Below are 19,180 nucleotides of genomic sequence, written 5' to 3'. Positions count from 1 at the left end.
TATCTAAAATACGTTTTTTCTCATCTTTTCCCTTTACAAATTAATGTACTTGGTCATTCAGTCTAAAGCCATAAAAGATTACACAGGAGCACACTAAAACTCAAAATAGATTTTTGATCGGCAAATAAATCAGACAACCCTCTGGTGGTTTTATGCAGAAGTGAAATTGAAAATCATTACAAGGAGATGATCTAAAAAGTACTTTCACTATCAACCCATGCATTGCAAAAAGTCAAACCAAGAATCAAAGCATTCAAAGCCGGTCTTTGTACAAAAACCCAATTATTTAACTTTATTAACATCAAGGTTTTTCTTTTTCATTTTATCAACAGTTGATTCTTTAGTTCCAGTTCTTTATCAACAGATAGAAAACAGACTGTGTGTACAACAGATTGAACCCCTACAGCACTAAGCATTCACAAGGTAGAAATGACATTTTTTTTTTTTTTTCAGGTCCTCCCCCTCCTTCCTCTCCTCGACCCGGTTGGATCGGACGCTGCTGTTCCCGCGGGTCGTGTAGAAGGTGTGTGCTCGCCCAGTGAAGAGTTGTCAGCTTTGATGATGGTTGAGGGGAGAGGCGGGGTTGTGCTGCTTCCTCACATGGACAACCAGCTGTTGAAGTTACAATGATAGTACAGTAGATACAATGGTGTCTCCATTAATACACACTCTAGGACAGCAGGCTCTGTCTCCAGGTAGATCAGCAGAAATATTCCTTTTTAACAATATATTTTTGAAGCTGTGTATATATCTATGTGTAATCGTACATATATATAATCAGTCATAATTATATATATGTGTATATATATATTTATAGTTCTATTTCTGTATAAAATATCAGGTTTCAGTCCAAAGGGCTGAGTTTCTGTCCCTCTGTAGGAATGGTTGATTCTGTACAAGTACCGATGCTGATGGCTCGGCTCTCCCAACTCATAACGAACCACTTCCGCTTGGCGAACCCGATCGAGCTCGATGGCGAGAAGCGAGGACACGGGGAGGGACTTGAAGAGCATCTCGACTTTATTCAGAGATCGTGAGTTTTTGTGTTTTCCTGTCGCCCACCCCTTGGGTACAAAAGTCTGCTTTCTTCAGGTAAGTTCTCCGCTGTGGAGCATGAAGGCCTCAATGCCATAGGCTTCTGATGAAAAACAAACCTAAAAAATAGGAAAAATTCAAACAATAACAGAAATTATGTGCTTCGCATTTTCTGTGCGCCTTGTGCGAGTTGTGTTTCAGCGTTCTGCTGCGATTACAGAGGGACAACTACAGCAAGTCTGTGTTCTCAAATCAAATCTCAAAGTCGATTTTCGTAACGGCAAGTGAAAAGGCAATTCGAGTTGTTGAACTGACAATTACCATAAGGAACTATGAGAACATCAAAACAATGATAAAAGAAACCTGAAAGCAGCTTGGACAACAGTGGTCCTCTTGTATTAGTATCGAGAGGCATGTTAAAAACACATGTCTCCGTGTGCTAACGTACCCTAAAAACGATTATGAATATAATGCTTGCTCCTCTGAGCAGGTTGAAACAAAAAAAAAAAAAAAAAAAGAAATGTCTGGTGTTAAAATGATTAATAAAAACAACATAAAAAAGTATACTAAACAATAACTTGTCATGATAAATCATATTGACAAATCACCAAAAAGATGAAAACAGAGAGGATGCTCTCTTTGTGCTACCAGTAGCCTTTGACAATCAGGGAGGTTTGGCTTCGACAGGAATCTGCTCTGTCGCATCTGTACAAGAGTCGTCGCTGTTTCTGTCATCTTTAAAGCAAAAAATATTGGGCGGTTGGTGATCTCGACGTATATCTCTGTGATTAGTTGGAAAACCCTTGACGGATGGCGGCGAGCTCGTCCCGTTCTCCGGGAGCCAGGGGTCGAGAATCGGGACGGGTCGGGGTTTGGTTGAGGGGGGGGGGGGGTCAAGTGATTGGAAGGATGGCGGCTGAAATGGGACACTTGGCACACTCCTGAGAGGTCTGACCGGGGAGAGCTGCTTCGGTGGGAGAGTGGTTACGTTGCATAGTGGTCAAAGCTCCCCAGGTACTCCAGTGCTGCCCTGTAGCACAGCTGGTACTGGTCCTGGTGGGAAGGAGGACAAAGTAGTGAGTAGGTGTTCTGATTCCCCTCCCATGATATGCTGCCTTGTGATTATGTATAATAATTGAGCTTGTGATAAACCAACAGAAAGTAAAGCAAATAAAAAATATTTGACAGAAAATGCAACTTTGGAGGCGTACATCTTGCGGCACAATGCTGCTTAACACGCTATTGGCTGGTGATTGCAAAGCAGCCAATGCAGGAGCGCCTTTCATTTCCCTTGGTGCTGATTGGCTGTTCTCACAAGAGTGGAAAGAAGGATTGGTTGCTAAGATGATCTCCGCTGTTTGTTTTGATGCATGTTAAGTTACATACAGAATTTACATACAGGTCTCAAGTATTCAAATTTCAGGTTTTTGTGGGCAGTGGTGTCCAAACTATCCAAATTTAAACTAAAAACACAATCATTTGTGTGACATTTGTTTATTTTTTTCGTTTTATCGAGCCCATCTGATTCAGGTGTGTTGGACCACCTAAAAGTTGCAGGATGCGGCTCCTAGAGGTCTGGAGGTAAAAACATGTTCATGTTTTAGACCCAGATTTGTAGCAAAATCTAAAAATGGGATTTCTCCTAATTTGCCTGTTTCTGTATAAATACTCAGAAAATCATGTCTATTTGGATTCACTTTCACAGCATGCTCTGCTTTGTGTTGATCCATCGCATAAAATCCCAGTGAATTATATCTCTGGGTTTAGAGGTTACAACACGTCTGGAGTCTTTTTGGCAAATTTAAAAACCAAAAACATTGAAATCCTTCCTAAGATTAGTTTTAATATCCTTCATTTGCTACAGAGTCCATGTATTTGATAAAAAAAAGAAAAAAGAAAAATCTGATAACACAGCATGAGTTTGTTGTGGGATTCCTGCTGCACCACTAAAGCCTCTATTAAGGTGGGATTTGTCACTAAGTCTTTGTTGTTGTGCAGCCCATCCTTTAAAGGAGGACACTTTGGACAGCATCAGTCTTGAATCTCGCAGCGATTCCAGCATTAACTTTCAAACAGCATCCTGTCTGAGTGCGCATTAAAGTCTGAACAACATCCTGAGCATCAGCGCGTCGTCCTGACCTCAGTCTGCACCATGGCGGGCCGCTGGGTGCGGAGCGTCTTCACCGTCTGGAAGAGGTCCACCACGCCCTCATACCTCATCCGCTCCAGCACGATGCTGAGGGTGATGAAGACTCCGGTCCTGCCTACCCCGGCACTGTGAGAGCACACACACACATTCATTACTGCATTTACCATAACATCTCACATGATGGATGCTGGAAATTTCTCAGACGGTGAAAAAGAAAAACCCTCTAAAAAGTCATTTTAGTTTTATTGCTTCTGGTTTACTGAACTCCGGAGGGGAAACAGTGCAGGTACATTAGCAGCGGCTCACAATAAAGCAAATAAAAGTTAGAGTAATTATCACGGAGGCCACAAATCTAAATGATGAAATTTGAGTAGGAGACTGTCAGAGATAATGATGACGCTACGAGAGACCGCATGATTAAAACCCAGATTGCTAACAAATGACTGTATTTAAAAGGTGAAACAGAGGTTCACCTTTCTAATCCTTGATTGATAATCTCCTTGACATATCATGTACAGGTTTTTGACTTTTGTCAAATAATCAGTTACTTTGTGTTGTTAGTTCACTCCATGCTGTATCTGGCATAACTTTTGCTTTCTCTTTGACCACTCTCCTTTTGAAAAAGGTTTGAGTTTATTTAAATTGGTTAATTTCATGACACAAGCCACACTTTAGACATACTTCATCGATTTTAAATAATTGTGTGTAGCTTAAACCAGAGCTGAAATGATCAATCAGATTAATTGATTATTTAAATCATCAACTAATTTAGCATTCGATTAATTGTTAACTGGATTAACAATCAAAAAAATGTGAAAGAACAACATACTCAGAGCAGTAATTAAACTAAATCTTTACCAAAATATAAACATTTTTGCTTTTACTGACTGTTTTAGGTGAAGCAGGAAGGGCTGATGTTAGAAAAAGTTTTTAGCTCCAGACATATCCTTTGCTGCAAAATGATCAAGTGTTCACTAAACTAATGCTGTTTAATTGCATATAAAATAAAACATTCTTATTTAAACGACTTATTTATTTGCATCTCTTAATGTATTTCTAATATTGTGTAAAAAGGATTAAGGTGTAAATGAAATCTCTAGAATGTGTCTTTTTTTATCTGATTAATTGATTTCTAAATTAATCATTAGTTGCAGTCCTACTCTTGAGTTATTTAGTCCGGAAAGCAGAGTAATCAGTTACCATTGTTACGCCGTTCTTACCTGCAGTGTACAGTGATTGGTCCGTCTTGTCCAAACTGCTCCTTAGTTTTGTGCACTTGTCCAATGAAATCGATGAAGCCCTCTCCAGTTTTTGGCACTCCCTGCTCAGGCCAGTCGGTGAACTGGAACTGGCGGATTGTTCTGGATTGTCCATCCTGCCGGGAACAGATATGGATTTTCAGTACGGTTGAACCAGGCTGTTATTTGCAGATACCGCAATAAAATAAATAAATAACAGCAAGTCAGAGGTCCAAGTTGAGGTCTATGTGAGTGCATCTAATTTCCACCTGGGTTGTGATTTAAATAAAGCCGACAACCAAGATGGGAGACGAAACCAGCAGGTTGCAGCTCTGAGGTATTTTTTTTTTCCCTCCCGTCTGTCCAGAATTTGCCTCTTTTGTTTAAAATATAATCACTTTAAATGGCTCCCATGTTTATGCAGTGAAAGCATACATTTAGAAGCAAAGACTGTGAGCCACATGTATATAAAAGAAGAAGTGGATGTGGGATTAGAGTGCAGCAGCCGTGGGAGCCTTCAGATGACACTGAGGTGTATTTATAGCACATTGAAACTACTGCATCACAGGGAGTTCCAGTACTGCCCCCTTAAGGGACCCAAGCATGTGCTTTTCATGTATTTTCACAGCAAATCACATACATCCACGCACACCGAAGACAATCTATAGAGCAAGCCTACTGTTTCTAAATTTGGGTAAACACGGCACATTCACTGGGTGTCAGCCTGTCAGGGAAAATAACACGGGACGCGTTCTGATCACTGCTGCTGTTTCTGATGAGAGCTAAAGTGAGGATAGATTCTGGTTTCTGAGAGTTGCTGGGGATTTTGAAGGAAGCCCACAGACACTTCTTTTTTTCTCTCTCAACGTACCCTGGCATCTGTGACTTTGAACTCTCTGAGGATGTACTGAGGCATGTTGTACTCAGCCATTGGATCCACCACAAAGTACTGGTACCTGGCGGAACGCTCTGCTGGCCAGTACTGATGGCATTTCTCCTGCAAGAAGAAAGAAATTTTCAACAAAATCCGTCTGGATGAAAGAAAAACCCGCTTTTTCATTCTAACTTAATGACTGCCTTGTGATCACATGTGGCTTACTGGAAGTTATTAATCATTTTTCAGCAATGGAAATGTCTCTGCTCACAAAAGAGAATCCCAAAAGACTAATCTATGGTTTAGAAAAACTGATTCATCTTCGGTGGCAAAATATTTACATAATTTGTTAGTGTTCTTAACTACAATCATGAGGGCTTTTATTTCTATCAGTGCCGCTTATGGTTGAGAGGGTGATAAAAGCTGGAGCTGCGCGGCGGAGTCAGAATCGCCTAAATCATCAGCAGAAATGACTAAAATTAATTTGATGGGGGACCAAAACACTTCTGCAGATTTTGCCTTTCAAAGGAACTGATTAACGTTTAGGTAACTTCTTCTAGTTGTTCTACTTCTACACATGGGATGACATAATAGAGCAGCTTTCAAAAGTTTTCATACCAGTCGTGCTTTGTACAGGTCTGTCCTTTATGGACTGTTGAATGAAAGTGACACTAAATGTGTTTTCACACCTGATAGTTTGGTACATTTGGGGATCAAACTTACAAACTCCTGCTCCCCTCCTCGCTTATGTAACTACTGAAGGAAATGACACAAAAGCATCAGAAGAAAACCTGAACACAACTTCCTATTTCACAAAATCTCAACAAAAATGAAGTGGTTTCAGATTTTAGCGGTCGTGAAATTTCTCGTTTGTCTTTGGCAGAAAACTACAAGCCATTGGTCCTGGTAGAGCCAGACAGAGGAGTTTGTTTTGGTTTTACATACCCAGAATGCTCTGCACTGTTACTACTTTTGGAGCGGTCTCCAGCCCGCTTGGCATTCGAACTGCACCGCAGTTCACTTCAACAGCCCAAAAAGTCAAACCCTGGCATGAACATGTCCACTAATCTCTTATCTACCTTAGTGAGAATAGGAACAACCATGAAATTCCTAAATATTTCAATCCTAATTATGGAACGATTTCCAAAGATTTTTCATCAGAACATTACATTCAAAGCGGTCAAATAAGAAGAAACTCTGCCTTCAACAGGTCTCATTTTAAAGCACAGGGTTCTGGAGTTATCGGCATGCTTGGAATGCACCCAGATATTGACAAATCTGACACCAAGGCGGCCCGATTTGAACCCTGTGAGCCGCTCTGATAAGGAGGTAAACTTTGAGCCGCAGTTATTGTTCAGGTCTGGAATGAATTAATATTTGAGCAGCCCAGCACAGCGGCTTAGCCGAGGCGAGTCGGCCTGCGAGAGATGCCTATCGTCTGCCTGAAACGCTTCGCTGGCCTTACAGGGCGACGTATCTGTGGTGTTTTTGGACGTGAGAGTGTTTGTATTACCCGGCCCATTTCTCGTAGCTTGGTGAGCATGACCACGATGGTGGAGTTGTGCTCCCACAGCATCCTCCAGAAATCCTCGGTGGTCTCACTCAGGGGTCCCTGTGTGGCGATGTAGGCTTTCTGCTGTCTGAAGGTGAAAATACACAGAGAGGGAAAAACCAATAAACTTTACAGGGAATCAATATCAACTTTACGGCACTTTTACAACAGACATTATGAAGCATATTACAAAGCAATAACTACAGGAACAACTTTAAGAGAGCTGCTGTAAAAAGGTTAGCAAATGCTAACCGCACTGTCCTCCACTTTGCCACAGTTGGGTCATCTGACTGGAAACGTTTTACAATTCTTTAAATTTTAAACTTAATAAATGAAATCCAAGGATTCTCTTCAAAAAAAGGGAAATAGTCCTTTATCTTTACATACAGACATCTGCATCATTAGTCAGCCACAGAATTTTCTTATAGCCAAATTAAAAAATAAACTGTTCAACCTGCGTGTAAGATAACAATATTTCATTAGTCAAACTACTTAATGAATGCATCACATATGTATAAAAATGGGTTAATCATAATTTTTCAATGTGGATCTAACTTCATTTGAGATCTAGAGCATCAAAATATAAATTGAGTTTGATTGTGGCCTATTAAACCATGATATTGATTGGGAAGAACACATCAGTCGCAGAAAATATTTAAAACACACATATTTAAATATGTTTATATTTAATTATGTAGTGAACATCAAAAGTTGTAGCTGCTGCTTTTATATTCTTAAGTCTATAATGTTATCCTAAACCTGTAGGGCTACTGAAGTATTTCCTTTACTTATAGAACCACCACTTTTAGATCAAAACATTCAATCAGTCTTGTTGTGGAGCAACATAAGCCCCGCTCACTGGCTTACATATGAATCTGTATTTAGTTTTTGTTGAACTGCAATACATTTGGCCAGTTGGATGGACTCTTGCTGCCCTTTATCTCCAAAGAAATTTCCGAAACCAAGATATAGAAGCTGCAAGAAAAGAGCGGAGATATAAATACGATGAGGATAAATCCAAGAATGAGAAAGATAAGCATCTGTTCATTCTTTGAATGCAAAGGTCTGTAGAACTTATCCCGACAAAGATTTTTCTTGTTCATAATACACATAGTAAATAATTCATGGTCACTCTCCTCTGTGAGCAATTCTAGCTTGTATAGATCGCGCCGTCTCTCTCTCTTTCCCTCTTTGTAACCCAATCCTGTATTAGGGAGGGAGGGCACTCGATATGCTCACCAAACTGGAGATGAGCTCATCCTCTGAGATGCCATAGCAGTGCTGCTGTCCTACGTGACTTTGCTCAGCCTGAGCAGTTCTCCTGTTGACCAGCAGGTGGCAGCAGTGTTCTTATCACCAGCCAGGAGAAAGCCAGTGCAGAAGTGCATGCATAATTGCACGCAGACACACTTGCACATGTTTGCCGCACATGTAAACCTGCATTCAGGTGTAGGTATTTATCAGAGCAGCAGCTCTGCATGTGTATTCAGATGTGCTGCTGCCACCGAAGCACGCACTTACACACACACACACACCCTGAGCCGTGGCTGAACAGCTAATGAAGGTGCTGCAGGCGAGGCACTAATATGGGACCGGGAGATTAGAATATGCTCAGGGCCTCGCTCGTACAAATACAGAGAGAACAGAGAGGAGAGGATACAGGAAGAGACGGAATCAAATTAAAATTAGGGGGGAAAAAAAGATCTGCAAAGCACAGAGAGGAGAAGGAGGCAGAGGGAGCTGGAGGAGCGAGCAGTGCTCTTCCCAGTGGGCCGTCATAGTGCAATGTAGGTCTGAGAGCTGAAGATGGGAGGAAATTACCCCTTCCTAACTGTCACAACAGGTCACTTTGTTGCCTATGCAACAAGGAGAAATATTTCATTTTACCCCTTTTTGTAGGGAAATCTGTGTAGAGCAATCAGACCCACAATATGATTTTGCAAAAGCTGAGAAGAAAGGACATGACAAAACAAACTAATTGAAAGCAGTTCTAGAAGGGGTCCAAGTCCCCATTATGAAGTCTAACCCCATCCACGCCTCACCAGGCGCACCTCCCTTTGTTTCTCCCCCTCAGGTCGACTTACTAGATCATTGACCAAAAAAACTTTGAAAGAAATGAGCTTTTACCTGATGGCAACTTAATGTTGGTCTAAAAAGAGCCTTTTTCAAAATCAGTGCAGTTTCAATAGCTGTGGTGTTCCAGCCAGAGGAATTTGATAGAACATAAGGAGGCTGGGGATGGTCAGGGTCAGAGTTCTTACTGATAGGACGGACTTCTTTCACCTCCTCACAAAATGTCCCCCAGTCAAAACTGAAGCAATTCCAATATCATCCAACAATCCTGACGTCTGTGCAGGCAGTGTCCCGATGAGCCCCCTCCGCCTGCAGCGCTTCAGGACATGCTGTTTCATTTCAACCTCATTGCAATGCTAAAACTCCAGCCTGCATCAGAGCATATCCAAGGCTAGCGCCCTCTGTAGCAGAGCTGGAATCAATGGTTCGCCTCTCATTAGCTTAGTATATTATTGGCTTTTCTTGAAGGCGCCAGGGTGAAGGGCACTAGAGGCCTCTGTTTAGTTTTTATTCATGCCCGCATTTTAAAAGCGGCTTAATTACACAGTGCTGCTGGTGCACACAACAGGTCCCTGCCCGGATGTCTGTCTCTGCCATGATGTTGGGAAGGGAAATTAGGAAGGGAGAGTAGGAGGATGCATTGGAGACGGAAAGAGAGAATAAGGAAGAAATAAAAAGGAAAAGGGAATATGAAGAAAAGCAGGAGAAGGGAAGAAACACTTCAATACAACACTCCTGCTTCAGTTACACTATTTACACAGCAACAAAGGAGGGTGGGCCTCTGCAGAGCACCTTCTTATTAGCAGCAGAAAGAAGAAGGGGAGTTGGGAGGTGGAAAGCGGAGGTGTCATCTCTGTCATGGCCCAATACGAAGCAGAACCCCATATGGATTAAATGGCATTTCACGCTCACTAAATCCATCCCTTCACTTAAACCACAGAAGAGCCAGCTCTGTCTGTCACTCCCCGCACTTATAGAGATATAAAACAGAGTGCTGCCTTTTCATCTTCTTCCCTCTAGGAAGCAATTTGGACTCACAGAGCACACAGGGACACGCACCATGGCGGCGGCTCAGCGGACGAAAAGCCACATCGACAGGGCTGGGAATGACTCTTGCAGCTGGATGCTGCCCGCTGCCGCTTTAATCCGCTCACATACGGCTTTATCTGTCACCTTAGACAATCATTCACACCAGAAACAGGCACGGTGCAAGCAGAGTTGGGTCTGGATGCTTTTAAGACATTGGTTTTCAAATTAAGAGGTAAAGGTCATCCCTCTGAAATTACAATGATGGGATGTTTAGAGCAGGGGAATTTTCAGAGTTTTTCAGGATCCTCTGTTCTTCAGTTTACAATATGAAATACCAAACTTTTCCAAGAGGAAAGGAAGGACGGTAGGACAAAAGGAAGGACAAATAAAAGGGAGAAAAACAAGTGGAAAAGATGGAGAGTGAGGAGGGACTCATGCAAGAAAGACACAAGAAGTAATAAATGGAAACAAGGAAGGAAAAAAGAAAGGACACATTTTGGTTTTGAATAAGAACCGAAGGTCAGGAGATTGTTTCGGTTTTGAACTCTCATTCTAAAACCAGACCTGGAAAATTCCAGACATTTCCCGACTGCATTAAACCCTCGTTTCATCCTCCTCAGATGATGTAAAACCCTGCAGTTTTTCCAGGCTGAGTCTAATTGGAAAGGTTAACATAAATCTGCCTGTAACAGCGCTTCCAACCTCTGGTCATATTTCAGAACAGTGACATGTCTGCCTTGCAAAAATTTTGCAAATTACTCTAGTCCTCAACAGGCAGAGAGGATTCAGAAGGAAAATCAAGTCCAACATTACATCCTGTCTGATCACCATCATCAAGAAATGCAACTCTGCTGTGAAGATGAGTTTGATCAATGTCTAAATCCTGTTTGGGATTGTCAAAGGAAGCTGTTTCAGCCAGACTGACTCCTGTCAGACATTCCTCAGCACCCTTATCTTAACTTTAAAAACAAAAACCACTTAAAGGAAGGAGCCACAAACTTCACAGTTGACATTTCATCCCTTTGACTGAGGTATGCAGGATGAAGGTAGCCATTCATTTTGTTATGAGAGGGAAAAGTGTGAGCGATAGTTTCTGATAGAGGCGCCAACAAAGCTTTGGAGATGATTCATGCCTCTGAATCATCTGGTTTTGTAGATACGAGGGGAGAAAGTATTTAGTTGCAAGCTCTAATCAGTCAGCGTCTGCCTGAAGTTTATGACTCAACAGAAACTTCTTTCCTTTTGAGGTCTGAAAAGCATCAATCATCAGTTTCTTGTTACTGAAACAGGCTTTGAACTCATAAAAAGTGAGTCTGTTGTTATTTTTTGGCTTCTTGTTTGTGCAACAGAATGAAATTATTGCCACAAAACCTCAAACCAGTTTCAAGAGCAACTATGCTCAGCCTGCAGCTCGGTTTGAGCCGGTCCCTGATGTTAAACCCTGAAACCTGCTGAATGTTTCCACGGGGTCTCTGCATGTTTCCCCAACTCAAATTTAAGACTTCCATAATCCACCTCGCCTCGTACGGGTTGGCAACTGGAGCGTGTCAGTGGCAAAAACTAACATCACTCAGCCAACTGATGATAAATTTACACTTACCCAGGATAGATGCAAAAAAGCTAGCTAGCTTACAAGGATAAATTAGCAGCAAGTTACCAGTAGTCTCAACCGTCTCGAGTCAAAGAAGAAAATGACTATGCCTGACTAAAACATTTCCTTGACAGAAAAGTCCTAGATATAGCTTACAAGAATATATGAAAGTAAGTGGTCCTGCCTTGACAAAAAGCCATTTTTAATCTTTGCTGACCTGTAGCCATCAATGAAGCTGGCGTTGATGTAGTCGGAGCCCTCAACACCACGGATGGGCTGCAGGCAGACACGGGTGGACTCAAAAGGCATGATGTTGACCAGCCGGTTCTTGAACTTGTTGCAGGGCAAGTTGGCGCTGATGAAGCGTGATGTGTGGGCTTTGGAGTTGGCCAGTCTCTGTTCGATGAAACATAGGAGAGAGGGAAAATGTCAGACAGGGAAACGAATGAAATGAAGAAGACAAACAAAAACATTTGAAACATTTTCTGACAGGTGAAAAGCAAACTAATCAGCCCACTTAAATCCGCTCTAATCTAAAACAAGTTTGATTACCTAAAAAGTCTGGTTCTTTTGGGTAGATGTGAATGTGTAATCGAACTCTGATGCATAGCAGAAAAGTGATCACTGGTTTGGCTACACACATACGTCTCTGTCCGATTGAAGTGAATTCTGGTCTGGTTCAAATGCATATGTGAATGCCAAGTAGAACGGAGAACACGCCAAAAGCAGGAAGTGGTCACCAAGCACGGGACACTCTGGGCAAGCACACCCAAAGCAAATGCAAGAGTCTAAGGCTAGTTTTTACAAAAGACAAAAAAGAATTCCGACAACCACTAAAATTTGACACCACTCCATTTTTGCCTACATTTTGCAAAGGAGGAAGTTGTGTTTATGTCTTCTTTGTTTTTTGTTTCCTTCTGTGGTTCTTGATGCAGCGCCACCACAGGTGAGAGGGTGAACAAGTTTTTCAAAGGGTCTTGTTCGTTTCACACAGTGCAGCATGAAAGCAGACTGCAGTAATTGAAAATGTAACAATTGTTGAAATTTTGGTTCCCAGTCAAACAAAGTCTTCTGGGCTGACCCTAACCCCATCCACAGCACACACATCTGATGTGTGTGCTGTGGATATCGACAGGAAGTGTGGCCGACTTATCTTCCCATTTAGTCCCAGTTTTCTTGCCGGACTATAGGCGTCATAAGCACGGTGCTGGCAGTGGACACAGAGCAGATGGACGGCACAGGAGAGTGTATGGACTGTCATGCTACTGCAGGGGACGGAGTGTATTGTGGCCAGACTGGGTGGGGGATGCTTGCCGTATCCCCACATGTACGCCACAATCATCCTCTCACTCTTTCATTTTAGTTTGTTGGCAGGAGTGTAGATGCTATTATCACTTCAAACAGAATGGATCATGGTCGTAAGAGGGCTAATGGCAGGGACGCACTGCGAGGAAAGTGTGTAATAACATCAGAGTCGATGGCTATTGACAAAAAGGGTATGTGCGCCGTGTTACGGCGACCTTGAGGACCAGCAGGGGTGTATATGCGCGAGTGTCAGTCATTTTGTAATCGTCACCGAGTCGATGTGTTCACAAGTGTTTTGTTCTGGCTTATTTAATCCTAAAAGATGTGCTGAAGACGCACCTGAAGTCTCAGCCCCAATGTCACTGAGATTCCTGAGCATCGGCTCATTTGGTGCATCGTGGAGACTTGCAAAAGTATTTACACCCTTATGAATCACAGATCTTATTTTATTATGAGATGTTTTACAAACTAAACTCTGCTTACTCCTGATACCCCCAAATAAATTCCAGACAGGTAAATCTAGCCTTCAACAGGTTTTCTTCTGGGATCGAGTTGAATTTAACTTTATTCATGATCTTTCCTGTCTCTACTGAAGGAAAACAACTCCACAACATGATATGCCCTCTGTGACATTTTCAACTGGTGCGGTTCACCTTCACACTGCACTCTGTCAAATGAACCAATGAAATATAAACAAAACTGGAGAGACGTGAGATTGTGGCTTGTCTTTGGCAAATTACCTCGAGCCATTTCTCTGGACTGCACCAGACTCGCGCATTTATTTTGGTTGTACTTACCCAGAATGCCCTGTGCTACAGTCCACTTCCTGCTTTTGGAGCAGTCTCCAGTCTGCTTGGCATTCACTATGCTTGTCCTCCTAAAACCTTAGGTTTTTAAGTCTGCATCACATCTCCCCAAGCGAACCGCACTTTCTAGACAAATGAACTAGAACTCAATTAAAACGCACTAAACTGGTGTAAATGCACCCTATATTATACACAGGTCTGTAATCCAATCACCATTGAGGTGACTTATGTTTTATTTAGGATTAAAATTGTACTCTTTTTCTCCCAGTGCACAATTACCCACCACTTTGTTTTTTGACTGGCACACAGAAACTTATTAAAATAGACCGAACTTCTCAAATTTGATCCCATTACAGCATCTTCAAATGGGAATGAATACTTTTACAAGGCACTTTAAATGCAGTAGCAGGAGAAAATGTGTGTATGCATATTTTAAACACCTTGAACTCCAACTCCATGGCGGTGACCGTCTCCCCGGACGGCGGCTGGGTGAGCTTCTGGATGTGGGCGTACAGATTGCGCGCCGGCACCTCCGTGTTGCCGCAGGTGGCGGCCTCCAGGAGGGACTCGTGGATGAAGATGTACTGGTCCTCGGTCTGGACCATGTAGTTCCTCTGGGCACGCATGCACGTCACATGGCCGTAGATGTCCACGGTCTTCTCGTGCTTCATGCGCTCCAACATGGCGTCGATCACGATGAAGCAGCCGGTCCTGCCAACGCCCGCACTGCCGGAGGGAGACAGAGGGTGGCAATTAATGCCATTTTCACTGAAGCTACATAGTCATTACAATGTGGTAGAAAGAGCTGTTCAACTCAATGAATAGAAAAGTACCAGATACACTTATAATCCTGATGTGGGGATGAATTTCCCAAGTATAATAGTTTTTTTCAATGCTTTGACACTGGATATTGAAGACAGACTGAAAGGTTACGGTTTGTAAATGTAACATTTCCAACTTGGCCTCTCCTCCCCTTCCCTGTTGAGTAATGCTGTTGTCAATGTCTATTGGAAGTGGGATGTCTGCGCTTGAAATTAGGTCATTTTTCACCTCTTTTTTTGGAAACCTCACAGAAGTTAACAGCAACAACGGCTCATTTTCTCTGTGTTCTTTTGCTCCTCTTACTCTGGAAAATCAGATATCCAGCAAAGCCAATAATGCCAAATGACAGCACATTTTACCAGCGTGCATCATTTCAGAGGATCTAAATGGAGCAAATGCAAAAACATGCACACCTTCTGGATAGTGGTGCACAGCTCTGTTCCTGTTCGCATTCACAAACAAGTATAAATGGACCTTTACATCAAGCTGGCTGCAACATGCATGCAGCAAAACAAAGTTGAGGCCAGTTAGGCCAGTTGTGTGTGTTTTTTTTAATCGCACCATATTTAGAGACATATTTAATAGTTTCAGGATTTTGGTGCTTTATTTCACAACTTTAAATGTGAAAAAAAAAATGATGCAATTATATTTGCAACCACAAACTGGATTTTATTTTTGATGAGCAGCGTAGAGGGGAATGAATGCAACTTAATGACGCACTTTCAGATGATGATGGCAGCATCATGCTGTATGAATGTTTTTTTTCTTATTTTTTAAGTCTGCAAATTATTCTCAAAATCCCAGTAACCATAGCCCTTTTACACACTGCTTAAAGTTGGTATGTCACATGAAAATGTGCCTGTAAATGACATTAAAGTTTGTAGTTGTAGTGTGACAAACTTTGAAAAAGCTTAAGGGATGTGACTATATTAGCAAGGCACTGTATCAAGACGTAAACTCATTACAATAGCACTGTTGATCAAAGAAAAAGCAATACTTTTTATCACAATACTAATGGTTGTTTATTGAACATTTTTTAGGCAATGCATATTTTACAAAAAAAAAAATACATTATCATCGCTGCTTTATTAGTGTAATCTTTAATATGCAGTGTCTTGCAGACGGATTTCTACCCTTTGAAGTTTTTCATATTTTGTCATGTTAGAACCAACAACTGGATTTTATTTGGTGGCATCAGAGTAAACAGGGCTGAACACAAACGGACACCACACTTCTTTCCAGACGTGGAACCAATCATCACCCACCTGCAGTGAACCACCATGGGCCCGGCGTCTGGAGGATTGCAGGCCTTTACTCGCCGTAGGAAGGCCAGGATGGGTGTGGGATACTCGGGCACGCCGTGGTCAGGCCAGGCCATGAACTGGAACTGCCTCACCTCTCTCTTCTCGCTGGAGCCGTTCTGTGGAAGAACCGAGGTGGCCGGGATTAGACACTGTGGATATCAATTGGCTCCTTTATGAGTTTTCATGATGAGAAGCATTTCTTTTAGCATGAAAAAGGTCACGCTGCTTCCTTAAAAGGAGCTGTACAGTTGAGATTTGAAAAGCACAAGTTGGCCCGATTTCATGTCTTTTTTCTCACATCCTATGAAATTACCCAGCATTGTTGCTTGCCATTAACTTTGTCTCTTTCCTGTAGGTTGATTTATTTATTTCTTCCTCTATGTTTCTGCAGCTATTCTGGCCTCAGACCTCTCATGCATGTTACTGTCCCAGCCAACTTCATGTCTTGTTTACGTTTTGTTGGGGACGGGGGTTCAACAAATTATGCTCTGGACTGACTCAAAAGCAAAGTTCACACATTTTCCTACACTGAAATTTAACCACTTGTCAAGAATATTCAAGATAAGTTTTCAAACTTTTTCAGAACCACAGAGATAAAGAAGACGGTTTCAATTCACAATTATATAATACCATTTATTACTGCTAATATTTTGTGATAGTATTCTACATTCAAAAGCAGAGTCAAAGTAAACTGACGTACAATAACGTTTTATTTTTAGAAATATTGGTCTGAGAAAGTTTCAAAAACCTAATTTAAAAAGTGTTATTGCTAAGTTTTCTAGAATTTAGCAAATGCAAATCGTTTTGAAAATTCTCACTGAACTAAAACAAGATAAATTTGATCTGATTTAACTTCAGACAGTGAGAAAATAATATCTTTAAATATCTGGTTCCAACTACAAACGCTTTCCAAATTTAAGCTGCACTTTATTACCAAACTGTCCAGTTTGCACATCACACACTCTCAGCGGCTTCATGCAGAAATCGAGCACTGATTTAAATCCAATAAAAAGCCCCACACATTTCCTACAGTTTTCCATATAACATGAGACAAATTAAATGTTTTAATGCTCAAAATGATTAACAGTTTGTAGAAAACACTAAATGCCCCAGCCTTCAAAATGTGAGGCAAGAAACATGCAGATTATGCAGGTTTTTACCTTGTAGAGGGCAAAGGTTCGGACGCTGTAAGTTGCCAGCTCCACAGTGTCCAGCATCGTGACCTGGATCATCCCGTACGTCTCTGTTCCTCGTGACGGCCAGTACTGGTCACACTTCACCTGGCAGGAGCAAGAGAGAGAGAGAGAAAGGGCTGCTCACATCCGATACAAGGCGAGACAGAGGCTGTGTGGGATCATGCTGATTAACAAGGAGGAAACATTAAAGAGGTCACATCAAAGGCCCTGTCCACTGTCTAATTAAAAGCTGAAAACTCTGAGTCTGCTCCTGTATCACAGAAACAACGTACGCCAGTGAAACAGGCTTTTACACACGCACTCATGTGTGTCTCCATTTGAAGCGGGGTTTCAGACGATCCACTTTGTCTCTAACTGGCCTCTGATCATTTTTAATCAGCTAATTGTCCGGTGGTTTGCAGGCCTTTGTCGTGTGTGCTTTAGGGTGGATTTCTGATGGCTGGATTGAATGAAGCCTAAATGCCTGGTTCTGCCTGAAATGAAGGGGCAGCACTTGGATTTGTAGTTCACCCCTTGATCAAACACAATCCTGAAAGGATTTATTCTGATTTCATGTCAAAATATTACGTAATTTTAATACATTTAAATTTATTTACCCAAAATTAAAAAAATGGCCAACATTTTCACTTCTGTGTATTGTATACTTTTTTCCAGTGGAACTTTTCTGCCCAGCAAAAGTTCAAGTTGCACATAAACATCTTCATTGGACAATGTGAGTCTTAAGTGGATGAGGCTACTTGTAACTAGTTGCTAATGCTAGCTAACTGGCTAGCTTTTTTGTGTCCACCATGAGTAAGTGCAAAATGGCTGGTTAGCCGGAAGACTTCTGTACATTTCTGTGGATATTAAAAAGTCTTGCATTTGAATTGGTGAAACCTGCAGAATCCCTCTAACACCACTAAATTAAATCACGTGTAACCAATTGCCTTCAGAGATCACCTATTTAATAGACTTTGTGTCTAATTCAAACCAGAGGAAAGGACTGTCGTTTTCAAGGCACCAGCGTCCACATGGGACTGTTTCCAGAAATGATTTCATCCACATGGAAAACTGAAAACCTGTTAAGTGGTGCTAAACATGGAGCATGGGACATGGGCAAAAAGCCTCCACATGACGTAAGCGGTAAACACAAGAATAGTGAACAACTAACCATGAGTGGAGTCCTTTATGGAACTTTTAATGAGGTTCTATACTCTCTTCTGACTGCAGCCGCAACCTGTATTTTATTTAGGAGCATCGGGGCAGAGAGGATTCAAAAGCACTGTACTTTTTGGATCTATAGTTGTGGCTCAGGAATAGAGCAGGAACACCAAATATGGAGGCTGTAAATGAGTCTGCTGGGACCATTAGCTGCTCTTTCTGCCCCCTCTCCAGTTGGGCCACTGTAAATAAAGGCCACTGCTTCCACTGGCCAATTATCCTCCACTTTCTGTTGGTCTACCACATAAAATCCCATCAAAGTTCAAAGGGTGTGAATACTTTTTAAGGGCAACACACGAGCAGAAGTGGACCTTTGATTTGTCTTTCTGCTTTAGGAAGAAGATGGCAGGATTAGAGCACAGATTGACGGCTGCTGTGATCTTCACCTTGACATGAACATGACCTCTTCCTCCTCAGATTAATGAACCGCATTACCGCATGTCAGAGGAATGTTGCAACGGTTTTCAAAAGGCAATGATAAGGCATCTTATGACTCAAAGCAGTGCATGGATCTGCACAATCAATTTCCGGTTAGGTTTTATGGCCACTAACATCAATCCACCAATCCAGTTCACCAAAGAGATGAGCCACATCATTATCTCAGCATTTGAAGTTGTTTGATTGGTGTCGCCGCTCAGGATGTCTTCAAGACAAAACCATTCCTTGTTTATCCTGCCAGTATTTGCTCATTTCCACTGCAAATAAGATAATTGGCATTGAAATAGTCTGCCAATGGAACCGGCATTTTTCATCAATTTTAAGGGATTATTGACTTAAAATAAGCTCTTAGCTGAAAAGTTTATTATAATTTAGCTTTGTCTTATTCCAGGTGTACTAAGGTGTTTCCACGATGTTTCGTGTTTTTGCAGCACAAGCAGCAGTCACAATTCCCGGCGTTCACAGCGCTCTGGACGAGTAGCTACGAAAACAGGAAACACTTGTAAATGTGTTAGAATAAGGAGTCGTTATAAACAGCTGCAGGAACAAAACAAAACACACAAAAAAA

General features: G+C 41.8%; 1 protein-coding gene across 1 annotated transcript in view; it reads right to left on the bottom strand.

The window, feature by feature from the left end:
* Window positions 1–263: 263 nt before the first annotated feature.
* The window catches only part of LOC129378006 (receptor-type tyrosine-protein phosphatase F-like), a 224,795-nt gene continuing 205,878 nt past the window's right edge, over window positions 264–19,180 (bottom strand). The window contains 9 exon segments of the mRNA XM_055058240.1: window positions 264–2,088; window positions 3,175–3,310; window positions 4,405–4,559; window positions 5,294–5,419; window positions 6,810–6,936; window positions 11,759–11,937; window positions 14,093–14,378; window positions 15,740–15,894; window positions 16,939–17,058. Of these exon segments, the coding sequence (XP_054914215.1) occupies window positions 2,020–2,088; window positions 3,175–3,310; window positions 4,405–4,559; window positions 5,294–5,419; window positions 6,810–6,936; window positions 11,759–11,937; window positions 14,093–14,378; window positions 15,740–15,894; window positions 16,939–17,058 (1,353 nt within the window). The 3' untranslated portion in view covers window positions 264–2,019.

Source organism: Poeciliopsis prolifica, unplaced genomic scaffold (genome assembly GCF_027474105.1).
Source record: "Poeciliopsis prolifica strain line A6 unplaced genomic scaffold, Auburn_PproV2 SCAFFOLD050, whole genome shotgun sequence".
NCBI classification, from domain to species: Eukaryota; Metazoa; Chordata; class Actinopteri; order Cyprinodontiformes; family Poeciliidae; genus Poeciliopsis; species Poeciliopsis prolifica.
Note: the sequence above shows the minus strand (reverse complement) of the source record. Positions and strands in the feature narration are given on the sequence as shown.